Here is a 19712-nt window from a genome sequence, read left to right as displayed (position 1 = left end):
TTTAACATGGGAGCCCAGATAGTACATAAGTACCAAAAAAAGAATCACATGCAATGTGAAATATTTTATTTTAAGTTTAATCAAGTTAGAATAATTCATACTAATCTTGGTATATTACCAAGGGTCTGATTCGGATTCAGATGTGGTTGTTTTTTTGCAGTACTTGTGCCTGTGGCTTTATGCTAAAGCTGCTACAAAGTCTTCCCTAGGGAACAGCCATGCAACCCAATGTGCAAGGAATAAGGCACCACTGTCACCATGTGTAGATGCTGAACTACCACTTGGTGCATCCTTACTCCCACATCATCGGATACGCATGGGTTAAAGTGGGGTGGAACTGAGTTCCACCACCTGTAATGGTAGGGGGAACTCAGTTCATGGTGGTTGCACCTCCACCACAGCCCTGCACAATAATTACAACAGAAAAGCCTGTCCCAGTGGCTTTTTTTTCCTGGCACGGCGTATGTGATGTCATGCCGTCTCTGACGCTGAAGGTAACAAGAGAGGAGAGGAAGCTGCTGGAGGACAAAGATAGATAAGTGTATAAAGGACACTTACTGTGGATATTTTGTGAAAGGGGTACTACTGCTGTGGGCATTATGTGTATATGCAATACTGCTGTGGGCATTATTTGCAAGCAACACTGTGTGGCATGCATGTATAAGGAATACTACTATGTAGTGTAGCTTGAATAAGGTGCATGCTGTGTGTCATAACATGAATAACTACTTTATAGTGTAATATGAATCAGGGTCACTACATGTGGTGTAATGTGAATAGGATTGTGCTACTGTGCAGCATCATTTGAATTGGGGGGTCCTGGTGTGAGTTCAATGTCCCTTAATAGAGTAAGGAAGGTAGGGCACAAATTTTTTAGTTTGCAAGGGGTGCTGAAAACCCTGGCTCTAGCTCTCATGTTGGATGGAGTGGAGGAGAGGGGGTCGGCTGCAGGGAATAGGAGTTCTGCCACCTCTCCAGGACCACTTTAAGCACTGAGCGTATGGCAGGTGCAGTTTCCCCATCTGAGTAAGGCAGGCTAAGTGAGCAGCTTAATAGCTTTGTACACTGCTTCTTCTTCCATCAACACTCGCAGAAAATTTGTCTCCATGGATCTTTTTAGTTAACCTTTTACAATGATACTGTGCATCCAAATCTGTACATGCAATGTATATGTAAAACACCTCTTCCGATTCAGAATAAGACACAAAGTGTCCTCCCTAAAGCACGGTAATAATTCCTATAGTAGTATAATTTTCACAGTTCATATATAGATTTACCAAATATGCTGCGATTACAAACATCACTCAGAGCAAAGAGTATATAAGAAAAATATCAAGGGTGACATTTAATGAGATGCGAAAATGTGACTTTTGCAATAGTTTTACCAAAAACCGTCCGAAATCGCACTTTTTCCCAAATTCGCATATTTAATGAGATGCAGAAAACCGCAAAAACCGCTGATTTTGCTGAGAAATAGCACTTTCTAAAAGTGCCATTTTTTCTCGCGCCAAAACTTGCATCCAGATGTTTTCCCATTGAAAAGTATACAATTTGCATATTTAATGAGATGCGAATTTGGGAAATGTGTCTTAAATCGCCAAAAATTCAGACCAGGTTCTGATATGCAAATTGGGCAGAACCCTGCACAGATCATTGAGATCTGTGCATGGTCCTGTGTTAAAAAACGTGTTTGTGTTTTTTTTGGAAAAAAAAATGGCGTGGGGTCCCCCCTCCTGAGCATAACCAGCCCGGGCTCATTGAGCCAGACCTGGTTCCAAAATTACGGGGGGAAAAAAATCTCCAACAGCCCACGGTGTCATGCCACAGCTGGGGGACACATTTTACATAAGGTCTTCCGGCCGAAACATGAGCACCGTGGCTGGTCAGCCTTGGAAGGGGTACCTGGAGGAGTGGGGACCCCCCCAATGAAGGGGTCCCCCCCCAGGCTTCACCCGTCCAGGGCTGCAGCCCCCGACTGTCACCGGCATCCGTGCCCAGCTAACAGCCTCTGTAGTGCTGTCCCAGCGCTGTAGAGGCTGAGAGCTTGAATGGCCAATGCGTCTACATGGAGATGCATAGCTCAGTCCTGACAGTCCAGCGCTGGATCCTGGATTGGTAAGTATATTGGTGTAAAAGTGAGGTGTGCGTATGTGTGTGTGTGTAAAATAAAGTTATACTTTTCTGTGTGTGTGTGTGTGTCTTAACATTCTTTTTACAGGTGGACTACCATTAATGCCCCGCATGCTGGGACTTGTGGTTCTCCAAGTCCCAGCATGTGGGGGAGGTCTGCTGGCACTTGTAGTTCTCCTGCATAAAGCAATGTTACCTTTGTGAGATTTAACCAAATCAGGCCAGCGTCCACTGGGCACAGACGCCGGTGACAGAACCGGGCTTCAGCCCTGGACGGGTGAAGCCTGGGGGGGACCCCTTTATTGGGAGGGGGTCCCCACTCCTCCAGGTACCCCGTCCAAGGCTGACCAGTCACGGTGCTCATGTTTCGGCCGGGGGACCTTATGTAAAAAGTGTCCCCCCGGCTGTGGCATGACACCGCGGGCTGTTGGAGCTCAGTGCTGGTTTCAAAATACGGGGGGACCCCCAGATTTTTTGTCCCCCGTATTTTTGGAACCAGGACCGGTTCAAGAGTCCGGGGCTGGTTTCAGAAATACGGGGGACCCCAATGCTTTTAGTCCCCTGTATTTTTGGAACCAGGTCCAGCTCAATGAGCATGGGGCTGGTTATGCTCAGGAGGGGGGACCTCACGCCATTTTTTTTACAAACACAAAATCGCACATTACCTCAAATTCGCACATTTTTCATGCCTAAAATTCGCACATTTTCATGTCTAAAATTTGCACATTATCGCACTTTTCCGGAACACGCACCTCATTAAATATGCGAATCCGCTGCAAAAATGCGATTTTAAAAAAGTGCGATAAGGGTCGATTTTGAAAGTGCGAAAAAAATGCATCCTATTAAAATGTCACCCCAAGAGTTTTAACACACCAGGAGGAAAAAAAACACAGGTTCACACCTATATAATTATGGTACCTATTAAATTCACTTGTTGCACTTATCTGCCAACGGCACTGAACTCGTCCAAGAGTGGCCCTTCAATATCCGCATTTTGTCTCATTATCTTCTGTAAGGATGAGGAAAATACTAAGATATGTTCAGAACATGCAGTGGCATCATATTTGAATTTGTATGGCTCACAGTGGGTGATTTATACGCCTTTCACACATGCCCTTTCAACCTAGCTTTTATGCTGGGGCTTGGGGCTCAACCCATGTCTTGGCTATGTGTGAACATACATGGTACCAAGGTTATTCATGGGTGTGACCCAGGTCATCTGCACCTGAAAGGCATTCCCAGGTCATAATGTCCAAGGTCATGCCTAAAAGGAGTTGACTGTTGAGTTCACCAAGTGTTCACTGTGAGTCGGAAGACCCAGGGTCTGTGTGAACGGCGACAACAGGGATATAACCTGGGTCAATTACCATGTGTGAATAGGGTTAAGTACTGAAACACCAGCATCAACTCATGATCCAGGACTTGAGCCAATTAAAATCCAGGAGATAATGTGTGAAAGGGGTATTATAGCGTGTATACAGTCCTTATGTAGCCCTCATATTTAATATGTGATTGGTTCGTGACAAGCAAACACAAAAAGAAATAATCAAGTCCAGAAAAATAGGTTTTTGATATAAAAAGCGCTGTCAGGATTTACATAATTAAATTATATTTTTACATTAATAAATTATGAAATCACGTTCTTAATTGATTTTTTAGTTGTTAGTGATTAGTGCCGATTCTTTAAATTCAAAGTTATAGGTGCTATTTTAAAATGTAATCTGTTTATATTACGCTCCATCACCTGCCTGTCAGAAGTATCCCAATATATTAGTAAATGTGACTTTCACATCTCCTTATACCTAATACAGTTGTAGAGATAAATTTAAAAGGTGCCACCAAATCCATAACAAATGTAACTGTAAATTATAGATTGAATATGACACCTTTTGTTTTGTCTCCAACGGATACTGAAGCTTAGTATATCTACTATCCCTGAAGCATCCGTAACATTGTATCTTGAAAATTTCATGAAGGTTGTACTATACCTAGCAGAGTAAAGCACACCTTTACAGGGATTTTTCTTTGCCTAAGAGGAAAATTCGACTGTTATAAATAGTCTCTCTATTGGAATGTGGTAGAACCTCCGTGAACCTCTCCCATCTTGCAAAAAAAACCTTTTTGGTGCATAATTCCTTTTTGAGTGAAGCCTCCAGCTAATCCATATGGAAGATAAAAAAAGGTTTATTTCAAAATAATTCAAGAGTTGGGGGGAGAGTTTAGAATAATGGCCCGCTGAGGAGATCAACAATAGTAGTTTTCTTACAACTTAAGGGATTCTGTCAGGGGGTAGCAGTCCAAAAATGTTCCACTGTGGGGTGAATGAAACATAGTTGACTAAATTGTGCATGGTGAATTTCTAAACCGGTCTCAAAATATTTTGATAGTTGGGCAAGAGCAAAAACAATGGCATAAATCTGCTGAGAGCTGATTACATTTAAAATTTGAGTTTTCAAAAATTCAAATTTGAAATCCTCTAGAGGGAAAAATATGGGATCTGAGAAAAATATTTAAATATATTTCTGTAAAGTTGGCCATAGGAAGAGTTGTGATTGAATATTACAACATTTTGAAAAGATTTTTAATTGTTGGAGAGGGAAAATGTTTAAGCCATTGTGCCATACCAGTCCGCAAGGAGGAGTGTTAACCATAGGCTATGAGGAATTTGTAACAAAATGAAATCACACCTCTAGATGTGCCACTAATGCATTGTCCAGGAGACTGTTCCAATGCCATATAGGAATGTCTTTTAAAAGTTTACTTACTGTACATAATGTTGAAGGAATGAAAGGTTTTGAGACCCTCACAAAAGGGTATTGTACTAAAGCTTCCTCCAAGGATAATGGTTTATAAATTTGAGGATTTATAAAATGACCTATTTTGTATAAACCTTTTTTTCCATTGAAAAAAATTAAATGAAGCCTCTCAATTTTGGAAGTGTGGATTTAGGACAAAAGTTAGATTGGATGTATAATTCGGATTTCATTCGCACTATAATTTTCTGGTAATAGTCAGGAGTGGGTTGTCTAATATTTCTAAGATTATTTCTTTAGTAGTAATGTGCAAGAAAGCTACTAATGAGCATTTATGTAAAAAAAAATTGTTCTAGCGAAGTCACGAGGTAGATTGGATGTAAGCCAATCTAAGACATCAGAGGATTTCTGCATGATTATATGTGGATATAGATGGAAATGTAATACCCCCATTCAATTTTGGTTGACATAGTTTAATCATCCCAATTCTGGCCTTTTCATTATTCCAAATAAAATTACACAATAATTGTGAGATAGATGATTTATCTTGTTTGGATAACACATAGGCAATACCTGAAGAGGATATAATAGTTTGGGGGGGGGGAAACAAATGTTATAGGTTAGCTCTACCCAGAAAAAAAACAGCTAAAGATGGCTCAACTCTTAATTCTGTAGTGAGTTTAGTTATGGTTTCCTTAATGTTATATTTTTACAAAAGATAAATGTTCTTAGGTAGAGTGATTTCCAAATATAAGATACAGTGCGTTGCCCATAGAATAGGTCAATTAGCAGCCCATTTTGATTTGAGCTGTTGATTTTTAAAAGTTAATGAGGAAGCCTGAAATTGATCCCAATATATACAGCTTGTCTAGAAGAGGGCATAATGATATTCTAGGGTTGAAATAATAAATAGGGATGTCGTCTGCGAAAGTTGTAATTCTGATTTCAGTGGTACCTACTTTAATTCCTTCCAATGTAGGCCAATAATTATTCGGAGTAAAGAATCTACCGAAAGATTAAACAACCAAAAGAGGCAACCTTGATGAATACCTCAAAATAGGATCGTACCATTTATTAAAAGAGTTGTAGAGGGAGATGTATAAAAAATTATTAAGTTAATAAAATCAGATTATATTTTGAATCAAAAGGCCAATAAACCGTGTCAGAGGCCTTGTGGGCATCTAAACTCAACAATAAACAGGGAGATTGGATCTTGAGATTAGCTGTAATTACAGAGCCTATCGAAGTTCGGATGCCTTTGACCGAATGATGGCCACTAAGAAATCGGTGAGAGGAGATTATGTAAGAAAAAAATTATTGTAATCAAGTAGATTTATTATTATTATTATTATTATTATTATTATTATTAAAAAATCCACATTTAAAAGAGTTATAGCATGATAGGAGTCTAATTGCGTAGGGTTTTGTCTTAGTTTAGGAATCAGCGTCGCGAAAGCCTCATTAAAAAAATTGGATTGATGTGTAATTTTTTAATATTGCAAAAATATTGTTTAATTGGAGATGTTTGATTTCATTAATTAAGACATCACATATAATCTATGAACTGCAAAACTGCATTTTGTGATGTTAGAGACCTACATTTGATTTCATTGGCAAGTTTTACAGGGAAGTGCATGGTTATATGTGCTAAGAGAGCAGAATCTAAAAATATAAAAAATGCACATGCATGTAGACCAGTGGCCAGCCACATCTAAAGTGGGAGAAAATATAAAACTGGGTGCTCCTAAAAAGCAGATTTACGGTACTCACCATTAACAACATTTCTCTTAATCCATCTGCATTACACTGGATATCATAGAGGTATAGAGGCCTGTTAAAGGAGCAGTCACAAGTGCAATCTAAACTAATGTAGTAGTATATAATAGACAGCCTCTTTTCACTTCTATATCTCGGTGCTTTCGTTTCTACTTTAGGAAGCCCATAGGAGATAGAGAAATCACACAGAACTAGAGTGACACTAAGAAAAGAGAGAGTGAAGAGGCAACACAGTGTACCCCAGATGGATTAAGAGAAATGGATCCAATAGCAAGAACCAAACATTTCATTTTCTCTGTCATACTATATTCGAGAAATCAATACCAATGGAACATTCAAAAGATACTCCCTATTGGGGTACATTCAGATATTACTGCCCACAAAATTTTTCACCTAAAACTGGATATCTGTAGCTACAAAACATTAGATATGTAGAATTTTGTACAAGATGGCCACCTTTCATCATTACTTTACTAGGCACCCTGTCACGCTGCCCAGTGATCTGTTACTCCAGTTCGGAGTCACCTAGATGATGGGAACATGATCTACTTTTGCATTTTTCATCACAAGGGAGCAACGGAATTGGGGGACACAGAAACACTAAGTGGAACTTCCAGCAGAATATCATTGAATCCACCAAGATTGCATTCAAATCACTTCCACACATGCTGTTGAGTGGTACAGTGTGGATTTGTTGAGAGGACATCAATTACACTTCTGGTACACCCTATCAGTCCACGAGTTGGTCAGAAGCCTCTGAATAAAGGGACAACTTCCCAGAATAAACCCTGGGAAATCTGATTCCTAGTTGCTCACATGCACATGCTTTTCCATCCATCATAAAATATGACTATCTCCATCATCACCATGAAGCTGTATATTCCACCTAGGCAATCAATGTAAGCCATGGCTGTGGTATTGTCCAACTGGAATTTGAGTGGCTTTTCCTGAAGTTGAGATTGAAGGTCAAACCCCTTGAGATAAAGATCTCAATGTCACCGTACCAAAACCCTGTTAACTGCCAACTTTGGTCATTATGGTCCACTGCCAGGTAGAAAAATGGCAGCCTCTTTCAGGTTGCATCGGTTTAGAAGAGAATGGCAATTTGTATGTGACAACTAAAACACTTGAATTTAAATTTGTTTGAAACCAACAGCAGCTTAAAGATTCATAAATGGTGTATAAGTATGTAATTGCTTTGCAGTAAGACACCGTCCTGTCCCCTGACTGCCAGATGCTCTGTGGAGCAGAACAATGCATAGCAGGACCACAGGAAGCTCTGCTGCAATCACAGTGAATGAGACAATGCTGGTTCCAGCTACAGCCCCCAAATTGGAGCACAGTGCCTTGTGACTGTGGGAGTCCAGGAGATTATGGGCAGGAATGGCTGATAGAGCACTCCTAACCTATCCAATTATGACCCTACCCTTTGATTCTCCCTCATAGAAATGTCTAGATATTGCATTACAATCTATTTTTTTTTCTGACCAGGATGATACAGGATAACTAAAGGTGCCCATACACTGCATAATTACCGGGTGTGATGCGATGCACGCCCATACTTTTAGAACTAGATTGCATCACATCTAGTTCAAATGCATGGGGCATTAGCCCATCACATGCATTTTGAACTAGATAAAATCTAGTTCACAACGCACAGAGTTTATCGTTCAGTGTATGGGCAGCATAAGTATTGCAATATGTTATATGGAGAATGATGAATTGTTTTTAATAAAAAAATGCCAGAGATCACATATCTGTGGTGCTAACCTATTTTGTTCCTCTTATCACTGTGCCCATCCCCCACAGACCTCTCAGTATAGTGCTAGAGTCCCAGCCAATGGGGGACAAGTAAATCCGGATAACTTTTGTTAGCTCCTTTCTATGAACCTGCGTAATCCCTTAGGATAGGTGTGCTCACTAAAAGCCCCGGTAAAATGCTATGACACCAATATAGAAATACAGAATTACAATAACAGGATAAATAGACACGTAAGCCACAGTTATTGGATGTCACTTTACAATATGTTATACCCCTGGCCTCAGTGCATATATCTAACAGCTGGAGAGCATGTCTGGTCTAAATCTTTTCTTAAAAGTAAAAGACCGCAAAGATTTATATCTGAATGACTGGTAATTTATTTAAAAAAAAAAAAACGGAAAATCAGGCTGGAAATCCCAAGGTGTCTGCGGTATAAGAATTCTTGATCATGCAAAAGTCAGAAATAAGAAGTATCACCTTCAGGTCCATTAGAAAGTTTTATTGCTTGCGGTCTGAGTGAGCATAAAGATGGTGGACTGCTCAACAGAAAGGCACGGTTGTCTAGTCTGAGTTCCCCAGCAGGTGGCAGCAGGTGCCCACGTGCAATGTGTAAGCAAGGTAGCAGTTATTTATGCAAAGCAGGAAGACAGGAAAAGAAAGAAGCAGGAGAAAGAACACAAGGGATAGATTTCATTAAACACTAAAGCACTACCAATGCATATTAGTGCAATGTAAAGAAATAAAAGCTCAATAACAGGAGTGTATCGATGTATATGTATTGTCAATCATGTCTGATTTTTTTATACCTCTATGTGAGAAAATTGTGTATTTAACTTAAAAGTGCACAATGCACTCAGCATAATGAGACAGATTTATAATATAATAATATCATAAGTGTCTGCATATACAGTCACCGTGTATATTGAGCTTTTCTTTCTATGTACAGGGTGTTAATCACACAGGATGTATATATTTATAGACAACAGAAGCAAGAAAAATTATATATACTACAATATACTGGATAAATACCTAATGCATGTACAACATGGGAAATAGTGACTGCTAGCTGATGTGTTACTAATAATGTCTGAAAATGTAGTGAGGTTCACCACTAAACTCTGGTGGCCTTTCTATAATGTGGACGTGTGCATAGTGTGCCAAGTTATTAGCACTAGTATAGTTAGTAAGCACTAGTGTACATAATACATGTAGTAGGCAAACAATGAACTGGAAAAGCTATAAAGAAGCTTATTTCTATACCATAATTGTGGTGTAGTGTTACATACTGCCGCACTGCACACAGCTAGCTTGATATTCTACGGTAATGTGTGGTAAAGGGAACTGCGAAATACCTGAATCCTTTCTGTTGCTGTAGGCCATAGCTGCCTGCATATAACCTTCTTCAGGACATCTGGGAGGAGACTGACTGTAATGAGCAGTACAATCCCCAGCCAGGCCGGACCACTGGACAACATTTGCATAAATACATAATACATCCTCTGATAATTGAGGAAAGGCCTAAAAAGGAAGAAAATGACCAATAAATCAAACAAACACAAAACTAGACAACATTGTCTTCAGAGCCTGATTAAAGGTTCCAGGTGCAAGAGGCGAATACACATGTAGTCTTTCAATATATTCCTCGGCTGTCACCTGCAAGTTCCACATGACGCCTCTAGTTATATTCTATCATTAATCTATGGGGGTTCTTCTGGTTGCCTTGCGAGTCCACCAAACCCTGCTTTGCGAATGGTGGCCAGGCCACCACCATTTGCAGCGTGTGTTCGCACGCACTGGCTGCCAATGGATGTTTTACATAAACATCCATTCGCAGCCTGTGGGGGAACACCCACATAATATGATGGTTGCCGACCCTAGAATGATGTGGAAGGCACAGGCACATCTAAGGTTGTTCAGAGCCACCTTAGAGACGTGCGTGTGCACTCTGAGGGAAGTGGGCGGGCAAGTGACATCCGGTGATGTCAGCTTCCCGCCCCCCGCATCATTGGTATGAGAACGCCCAGCAGTTCCCTTGCAAATATTCTGATCCGTGTGAACGGACCAGAATAAGGGCCTATGTTTGCTTAAGATTACAGCTTTTCTAGATACAATTAAATGGATCAATACATCTAATACCAACCAACATAACAGGTCTTATCTGGGATTCGAAACACTGATCCAGTCATATTCCCCTCGGTCTCTGAGGCTTAGCACATCCCACCCAAAGTATTTCTTAGTTTCTTATTTTATAGGAAATGCCACATACTATATATTTTTTTATTATTAGCTTTAAAACAATAAGAAAAGATTCCAACCCTGAAGGGGCAACCTGGCCTCCTGTTGTGGCTGCTTCTGCTTTATGTTGCCCATTCCTGGCAAACATTTTGCACCGTGATCCTGCTCATAGCAGTGTTGCAGGTGTGACAACAAAAGAGGAGGCAATCTGACTTTGCACTGACAGAACGCTGCCCGCAAAAAAGTTGTGGAGCACCATTTCAGTGTCTGGAGGGTGGGTTGGGTGCTGCTGGGGTGTTGGCAGTAAATATGGGGGCCACCAACCATTATCTTGCCTCCAGGAGCCCAGTATGAACTTTGTCCCCTGGATCTCATATTTGTATTTTGTATATGTCTTGGGAACTCACCAAACAATCCCTCCCCAAAGCAGAGAAAAAACGATGTAGAATAAGAGTGAGCCCCAGATTACAAAGTGGTTTATCCACGTCCAATATTGCGTATCCAGCGCCAGCTGAAAATAAGAAACACAATGTAAATGGCAATCACAAAGTGGAACAACAAGTTATGATTCTAAATAATCAGTTGTACAAAACCTTAGAAAATATACGGTAATTAAGAATTAGTTTGTGTTAAATTTTATGAACATTTAATAACTGAATAATAAGTTTGTGTTTCATTATACCAAGAAAAGTATATGGGATCGCACAGGCGAACCTTGGGTAGTTAGTGGTGCACCCATTGTTGGTTCTCTACATCAATGCATAATGTAGAGAAACAACACAAAAATGTAGGCAAAAAGTACCTACCAATGCATGCACAAATCCCCCCCCCCCCCCCCAAAAAAAAATCATAGGAAATATTAGATATAGTTCAACCAGCAAAATTCTGATAGAAAATAACATTCATTGAAGGCATAATGCTGTTATTTAAATGTGCTGTCCAAAATACAGACATAAATGATAATGATTATACACAGTTTTAATGAATTCATAAGTCTAGTGTCCCAAACATTAATAACACTAACTTGTACTGAAGAGTAAGATAATCTGGATCATTCTGGCTGTATACATGCCATAATCATGTAGGTCTCTTACAGCAAATCCCATAAAGACATAGCTATAGTGGCAGATTATCATATATCATGGTGTTATGTATAAATACAGCCCTGTTTGCTGACTTGATAGACATGTCTCTAACCCACTAATATTTGAGATTATATAGCGCCATTAGATGTGCCCCAATGTCAGCAGGACATACAACACTAATAAGTAAGATTAATTAGTCTCAGTAAGTTATACTACAATAGTACCTTTCGGAAATGAATTGTAAACTTTCATTATAAGGCACCACTGTTATTAATCTTTGCTGCTTAACCCTTTGAGTGCTAAGTGAATTTGTAAAAATAGGTGCGAAAATTTGCCAAGCAATCATTTTTAGTCATCACAATGACCTGCAATGTTTACCTTATACAGGAAATATAATATTTTTTACACAACAATTTTTATTTGAATTTTTATAACAACTGTGAGCGATGTTGGCATTTTTAGAAGATATTTTGAACATCTCTCACAGACATGTTGGCACTCAAAGGGTTAAATTATATCTACTATTTCCATAGGCGTGCGCACATTGAGTGTTAAGGGTGCACAGGCACCCCCTAATGCTGTGCCCCCACCCCCACACTTATTGCAGCTAGTAATACCAGCAATACCTTTTACCAAAGACTTTTGCTTTTTAGACCTGTATTCCATTAATATAAGCGCCCATCAATCAATTATGTGTGTTTTGCATTATTAATTGTATTACACCATTGTCATATCACTACATACCTGTGTCATCCAGATATGATTTTGACTTTATTTGCATGTACTGTTACATAGAGTAATTAGTAGATTAAAACTGAAATAGGCAGGATATAATGGTGTGTCTCAGAGGCGTTTTATATTGTAGTGAGTGCACGCCTGATTGGCGGTGTTAGACAGACCCAATGGCGGTGTTAGACATGCCCAATAGGTGGTGCTAAGCACACTGCTTTGGCAGTGCACCCCCTAATAAAATGTGCTGCGCACGCCTATGACTATTTCCCATGACTTGGGATCCAATACAATTTATGCGTATGTGTATGTACTTTACACATAGCCAAACACGACATATAAGACAGACAGATGACTGTCCATTTAGGAGAGAGGTAACATTTATATGCATCCTCCCAATTTGATTTGTATGTATTATCCATTTAAATTTTTTGCTATTACACTGTGTAATCTTGTTTGTGTGGGGGGTACTCAGTCTAGTATCTTATCTTTTAGACTGTCATTTTAATACATTTGTTATGATTTGGATTTTGGATTTCTTATATTCCCATAGTGTGCCCCTTACCTACATTTTCCCTCTTGTTTTTTCATGTTTAAGCAAAAATTTACATATGAACAGGGCCGGCGCTACCACTAGGCAGCTTTAGGCAGCTGCCTAGGGCGCCTACCACTGGAGGGCGCCTCTTCAGCTCTATTTTCCCAGCACCAATCTAAAAACCGTCCCTGGTCCCTGCTGCTGGCGATGGCTGCCTAGCGCTGCTACCGCTGGTGTTTTGACACTGGTCCCAGCTGCCGTCCGCCCCTCACCATTGGCAGCAGCGGGGAACAGTGCCTCCATGGCAGCAGCGCTAGGCAGTCAGCGTCTGCTGCATGGACTAGGGACGGGTCTCCCCACAAGCTGCAGAAGAAGGAACCAGCGACTGAGCCCTGACCAGTGCAGCGGTGAGTGGCACCAGTGGCCTCCTATAACCCCCTCACCCCCCGGGAAATGACGCGACCGGCGGCGGGTGAGCACCATAGCGTCGTCGCCCCCTCCTCCTGTACAGCGGCCAAGGGGGGGGGGGGGGGGGCGGGTGAGCACCGAGCGCCCCCCCCCCCCCCGGTCTGGGGCGCTCCGGTGCCTCACACCGGCACTGCATATAAACCAACTATTGCTAAATATGTCCACTGTGTTTTTTAAAGGAGATCATTAAATTAATTAGCCAACTACTTTTCAATGCGAAAAATATGCGAACATATATTTGAAATTAGATAACGAAAAAGCTACATATTACAATAATTATATTGTATTAATAACAATAATTATATTGTTTTAATAACATCTACCAACTCAGCTTGTAAAACATGTTAAAAATCTTATCTCCAATTTTAAGACACTAGCGTTGTCTGCATTTTCATAAAGAAATTCAGTTGCAGCATTACCTTGAGGGTGACTGTAAATACGAGGACAGTAAATACCAGTGTTCCAAACGTCCAGTTCCCCAACATCTAACAAAATGCATCATGGGTAAAAATGATAAATGATTAAAATCATTTTAAATTTTATCTGTATTACACAAAACCAGACATAGAAGCTGACAAAATCACTACATCTAGACCTGATGTAAATCACAATACCACATACATTCATTTTGCAGTTGTTCTAAATTCTATGAAGGCTACTTATTCTCTAGAAATAGCAACATAGAGAGATTACACAATAGGTGGCATGCATTAAATTGTACCCAAAAGCATGTTCAACAAACAAGTAAACATAGTATCTTTATAAGGAAAAGGTAAAAGCAAAAACTTCAGGGAGAAAACAAAATTGGACATTAAGCAGCAAAGATATGGAGATATGACCGAAGCAATATACAGAAATAGAATACATACTTCCCTAGCCTCCCCCCTCTGTAAAAGTGGGCAAGTTTCCCAAATCTCACTCGCCCGCACCAAGGCCCCCAGAGTGGGCGAGCGAGGGGCAAGCAGGGAGTGATCATGTAATTTGCCCAAAATCTCTTCATTTTAGTTCTGTCTCTTGCTTTACAATGCCAGTAATGTGGGCATTGCAAAGTGAAGGCGGGCCAAAATGATTTGACCAATTCTCCATGCCCCTGGACCATCTTTTCCGTGCTGGCTACTCCTGTGCGAATGGCCAGAGAGAGCAGCCAATAAGTAGGCAAATATGAAACAAGGATTGTTTATATTAGTGTCCAGTAGTACACATTAACCAACTCAAACTAGTTCTTATTAATTGGGATTGTGGTGCTAAAACGTTCAATTAAATATAAACACAAAGGGTTAAAAGTGTTGGTGCAGGTTTCTAATCACTGCACAAATTCCATAAAACCTCCTATATTCAAACTTCAATTCAATGCAAACTAAATGCAGTATTTATTGGCTGTCTAGTGATCTTTGTTTCTATGCAGTTCTTCAAGTGTGTCCACACTGGAAAACAAAAGTTATCGATACGCACAATAATGAAATCAATAACGATATTCATGTGCATATCATCTAATGTGTACCCACTATATTGTTAATAACCCGCGTTGAATGATGCCATCTACCGTCATGCATGTACAGACAGGAGGATACCATTAACGAAGGCAATGCTACAGAATGCAGCACGGCCCCTGCTAACAAACCCCCCTTCATCCTGCTATCATGGCTGGCATCCCGCCAGGGACTCGCTGGCAATAACGCTGGGAACACACGTCTTGTAGTGTGTAACAGCTTAACTTAACATTAATATGCAATCATTAAGGGATAAGACTTCAGCAAAAGCAAATACTGTACATGAATCTTAGCAAAAGGTTACTAATGATTCTGCCATCCACTCCAAAACAAAAAAATATGCATTTTTTTAATGTAATTTAAAATAAAAAAGTATCCTAAATATTTGCAGTGATAGGACATCATATGCATTAAATATTTCTTAAACTATAAAACAATTTCTGTTATATGTGGGAAAGATAATGCAGTGAACTAATCTGATGGAGAGAAGACAAATGGTTTGTGTTCCTATATACCATGCACTACAAGCAGCCTGAGGTACTGCTACCAAAATTGTAGAACCACTTTAATAAAGCAAACATACAATACCAAAAATACAGATTTTGGAGCGTTCCTTGGGCGCATGAAGTTTGACCACCTCCTCCTCTCAAAGAATGGTGATACCCAAAAAGGAGAAGAGGTATCGATAGTGTGATACCACAGGGATAATCAATATTCAAATAATTACAATAAAAGTAATCACTGACTCGTACCATAGGGGAATGTCTACTGATGAAGGTAGACAAATGCGTTTATTGAAAGACAGGTCCTGTCACACACGGCTTTACTTATTCCTCCACATCCAGGGAAGATTAGCTGATACAAGAGATGACAAAGTAAAGAGCCATCATGGTGCAATATAATTTGATAAAATTTTCTTAAAAACATGTAAAACGACAGAGCGATAAATCCAAGGGGCTCTCACCATAGGATTTTGTCCACAAGCAAATGCAGACGAATAGGCCAAGATGTAACAATCCCACCTGTGGACAACAGGGGGATTATCAGAGGACTTGGACACAATTCCAACGGATCCAGTGACGCCTGTATGGTTGTTACATCTTTGCCTATTTGTCAGCATTTGCTTGTGGACAAAATCCTATGGTGAGAGTCCCTTGGATTTATCGCTCTGTCTTTTTACATGTTTTTAACAAAATTGTATCAAATTATATTGCACCATGATGGCTCTTTACTTTGTCATCTCTTGTATGAGCTAATCTTCTCTGGATGTGGAGGAATAAGTAAAGCAGTTTGTGACAGGACCTGTCTTTCAATAAACGCATTTGTCTACCTTCATCAGTAGACATTCCCCTATGGTAGTAGTCAGTGATTACTTTCATTGTAATTATTTGAATAATGATTATCCCTGTGGTATCACACTATCGATACCTCTTCTCCTTTTTGGGTATCACCATTCTTTGAGAGGAGGAGGTGGTAAAACTTCAAGCGCCCAAGGAACGCTCCAAAATCTGTATTTTTGGTAATCTGATGGAGAGATAGATGAACTATCTCTAATGCTGTGTACACACGGTGCAATATGATTGCTAGCGATATATTGCTAGCAATATATTGCCAGCAATCATATTGCTCAGTGTCTCCTTTTCATCAGTGATGAAAAGGAGACACTGCTACTGTCACGGGGCGGGGGGAGCAGCAGTGTCTGGTTGCTGCTATCACGCGGCGAGGGGGGGGGGGGGGAGACCCGAACGGAGGAGGAAGCAGCAGCGTCTGCTGCTGTCACGGAGAAGGAAGGGAGGGACGCGAAGGGAGGAGGGAGCAGCAGCAGAAGGGAATCCTTCTGCCGCTGAACTCCGCTGACCTCCTGCTCAGCGCCAGGGGAAGTCGCTGGTCGCAGGAGCATGCTCCTGCGACCAGCGACCATTAGGGAGTGCACACGGGAGCGTGAGCTGGTGATTTATCGCCAGCAGCACTCCAAATCACTGGCAATATGGTCGCTCAGCGACCATATTGCCAGCGATTTCAGCCAATATCGCCCCCGTTTGTACACATCTTAATAGAAACTTTTAAATAATGGGTCTGTGATAGCCAATATATGTGTACAGGTCATATGATTATATCAGAAGATTTCATTAAATGAAGCAAAAGATTTAGCTAAATGATGGTGTAAAAGTGTCAAAAATACTTTGGAAATAAAATGGCCCAAACTGTGTGGAATTTGTATTTTCTCCACGTACTTGCGTGGGTTTCTTCTGGGTACACAAGTTTCCTCCCATAATCCAAAAATATACTGGTAGATTAATTGACTCCCAACACAGTTAACCCTAGTGTTTGGGTGTGTATATCGTGTATACACAGACAGACTAGATAGGCCAAATGATTTTTATCTGCCATCAAATTTTATGTTTCAATGTAAAACCTAAAATGTACTTCCAGTGGTCTAAACTATTATGAAAGAGCTACAAATTAACGAAAAATAAAATGGCAGTAATGCAGGGTACACACCAGAACGACAAGGGCCCAATCCCATCAATCTAGATCCAATCCCGACCGACTGGATGTAGATTGGGCCCTTTTTTGCCTGTTCTGGTCCCATCCCGATCCGATGCGCGGCCCCGCGGGTCGGTCAATATTCAGATCCTACCTGCACTGCAGCAGGTAGGATCTGAAAACGACCATACACCCGGTTATGGGTCGCAATCGGATCAGAACCCGCTCACGGTGCACATCGTGAGCGGGTTGTGTGGTCCGCATGATTGTGAGCGGGTCGGATGACCCGCTCACGATGCACATGTGTGTACCGGGCATAACCCTGAATGTTATCCACAATTGTGTTATCCACAATAATCCACAATGAATGTTTGACACTGTTTTTGTGGGGAAGCAGAAGGGTTCAAGATCAAATGTTACAGTTTACCTGGAGTCTCCCTTTAAAATAAAAGTTGTATTATATGAGAGTAGGGATACATCAAATACAGGATTTAGTTTGATACTTTGTGATATTTTTTACATCCACACAAATCCCAAATTTCCCAAGTAACTTAAATATCTGCTAAGGATTGAACACCATCTGTATGTGGTGGCAGCAATACAACATCATTTTCACAAATCAGACAATTTACTTCCTGGAAAGTGCATCAAATGTGGGATGCGCCCTTAATAGGTATTTACAATACAAGGTTTAGCGGGAGCGTTTACACAAAGGATGTTACTGCATAAAAACAAAATTGCACTCCCAATGAAAAATGTATTGTATGTTCATTCTCTATGGGAAGAGTGCTTTACTATAAATATGTAATGAGAAAATGGATAGATTTGCACAGCATAACACAGTGGCAGGTTCTTACCATATATGTGTTCGTTGTCAAGATCTGATGAAAGCAACAGTAGCACAAGCAAAAGAAACAGAAACATAAAAATGCACAGCACAAACAAAAAAAGAGAAAATAAACCAATATATGTAACAATTAGGAGGTCCAGGTATCAATGCAAAACATAATCTAATACAGGTTGAGTATCCCTTATCCAAAATGCTCTGGATAGTGGATTATGCCGTATTTCAGAATATTTTATTATTCCAATGATGTATCTTGAGGTATCTAGCATTTATGTTGCATAAGCACATCAAACACATGAAATACACACAAATATATTTTATTTGTGCATAAAACAAGGTTTCAAAACATGACACAAAGTTTGTGTACAATCTCAGGCACTGAATTTGAATGCCAAGCAATCATGTCCTTGCACATATTTAGTGCCAGTTATATATCATGTCTTCAGTAGTGCCAGTTACATATCATGTCCTCAGTAGTGCTGTTCTAGATGTTCCCAGTAGTGCTTTTAGCCCCCACTATCAACGCAAACCCGAAGCGTGGCGAGTGCAGCGAGCCCGCGAGGGGCGGCGGTACGCGTCCTACGACCTTTTCATACCCCCACTATCCACGTCGGCGTGGAGTTGAGAATAGAAAGTGTGGCGAGCTCAGCGAGCCTGAAGCGTGCCGAGCCCTGCGAGGGGACGCGGATACCTGTGAGGCCCGCGAGGGGACGCGGATACCTGTGAAGGTATCCGTGTCCCCTCGCGGGGCTCGCTGCGCTCGCCTCACTGCACTCGCCACACTTTCTCTTCTCAACTCCACGCCGACGTGGATAGTGGGGGTATGAAAAGGTCGTAGGACGCGTACCGCCGCCCCTCGCGGGCTCGTTGCGCTCGCCACACTTCGGGTTCGCGTTGATAGTGGGGGTGGTACAGCCTCAAAAATGACATTTGGGGGCCATTGAACATGTTTGATACTAATTTCAATGCATTTGGATGCATTTCTGTTAAAAATCGCATGCGATGCGATTTTTTCCTATACGATGGACATCGTGGGAGCCGTGATTGTACACAAGTACCGATTTTTTTTTCCACTTTCTGGAATGTATGGTTTTCGGAATAATTTGGATAATGGATATTTGGATAAGGGATACTCAACCTATAATAAAATGATTGACTTTATTACCATTAGTATTTCCTATTTTTCTTACTACTGTTCCCCAGGATTGTTTGTTTTAGTTTTTTTGCTTTGATACATAACCTTGTTAATTTGAAAATGGCATGAAAATTACAAATAATGAAAAAAAAAAAAAAACTACATGCATTTGCCAAGAAAGCTCACCGATTATTATTTATATAGCCATGAAATATCCTTATAATAATATTTTCTAAATGAAATGCTAAATGCACTTATTTTGTCTTTGCAAAAAAAATAA

General features: G+C 40.5%; 1 protein-coding gene across 1 annotated transcript in view; it reads right to left on the bottom strand.

Annotated features, from left to right (window-relative positions):
- The window catches only part of ATP11A (ATPase phospholipid transporting 11A), a 177036-nt gene that overhangs the window by 5663 nt on the left and 151661 nt on the right, over nucleotides 1-19712 (bottom strand). The window contains exons 25-27 of the mRNA XM_083170799.1: nucleotides 13893-13958; nucleotides 11064-11167; nucleotides 9774-9939 (exon numbers count right to left, since the gene is read on the bottom strand). Of these exons, the coding sequence (XP_083026925.1) occupies nucleotides 9774-9939; nucleotides 11064-11167; nucleotides 13893-13958 (336 nt within the window). The remainder of the gene's footprint in view (nucleotides 1-9773; nucleotides 9940-11063; nucleotides 11168-13892; nucleotides 13959-19712) is intronic.

Source organism: Crinia signifera, chromosome 2 (genome assembly GCF_055691185.1).
Source record: "Crinia signifera chromosome 2, ASM5569118v1, whole genome shotgun sequence".
Taxonomy (NCBI): Eukaryota; Metazoa; Chordata; class Amphibia; order Anura; family Myobatrachidae; genus Crinia; species Crinia signifera.
Note: the sequence above shows the minus strand (reverse complement) of the source record. Positions and strands in the feature narration are given on the sequence as shown.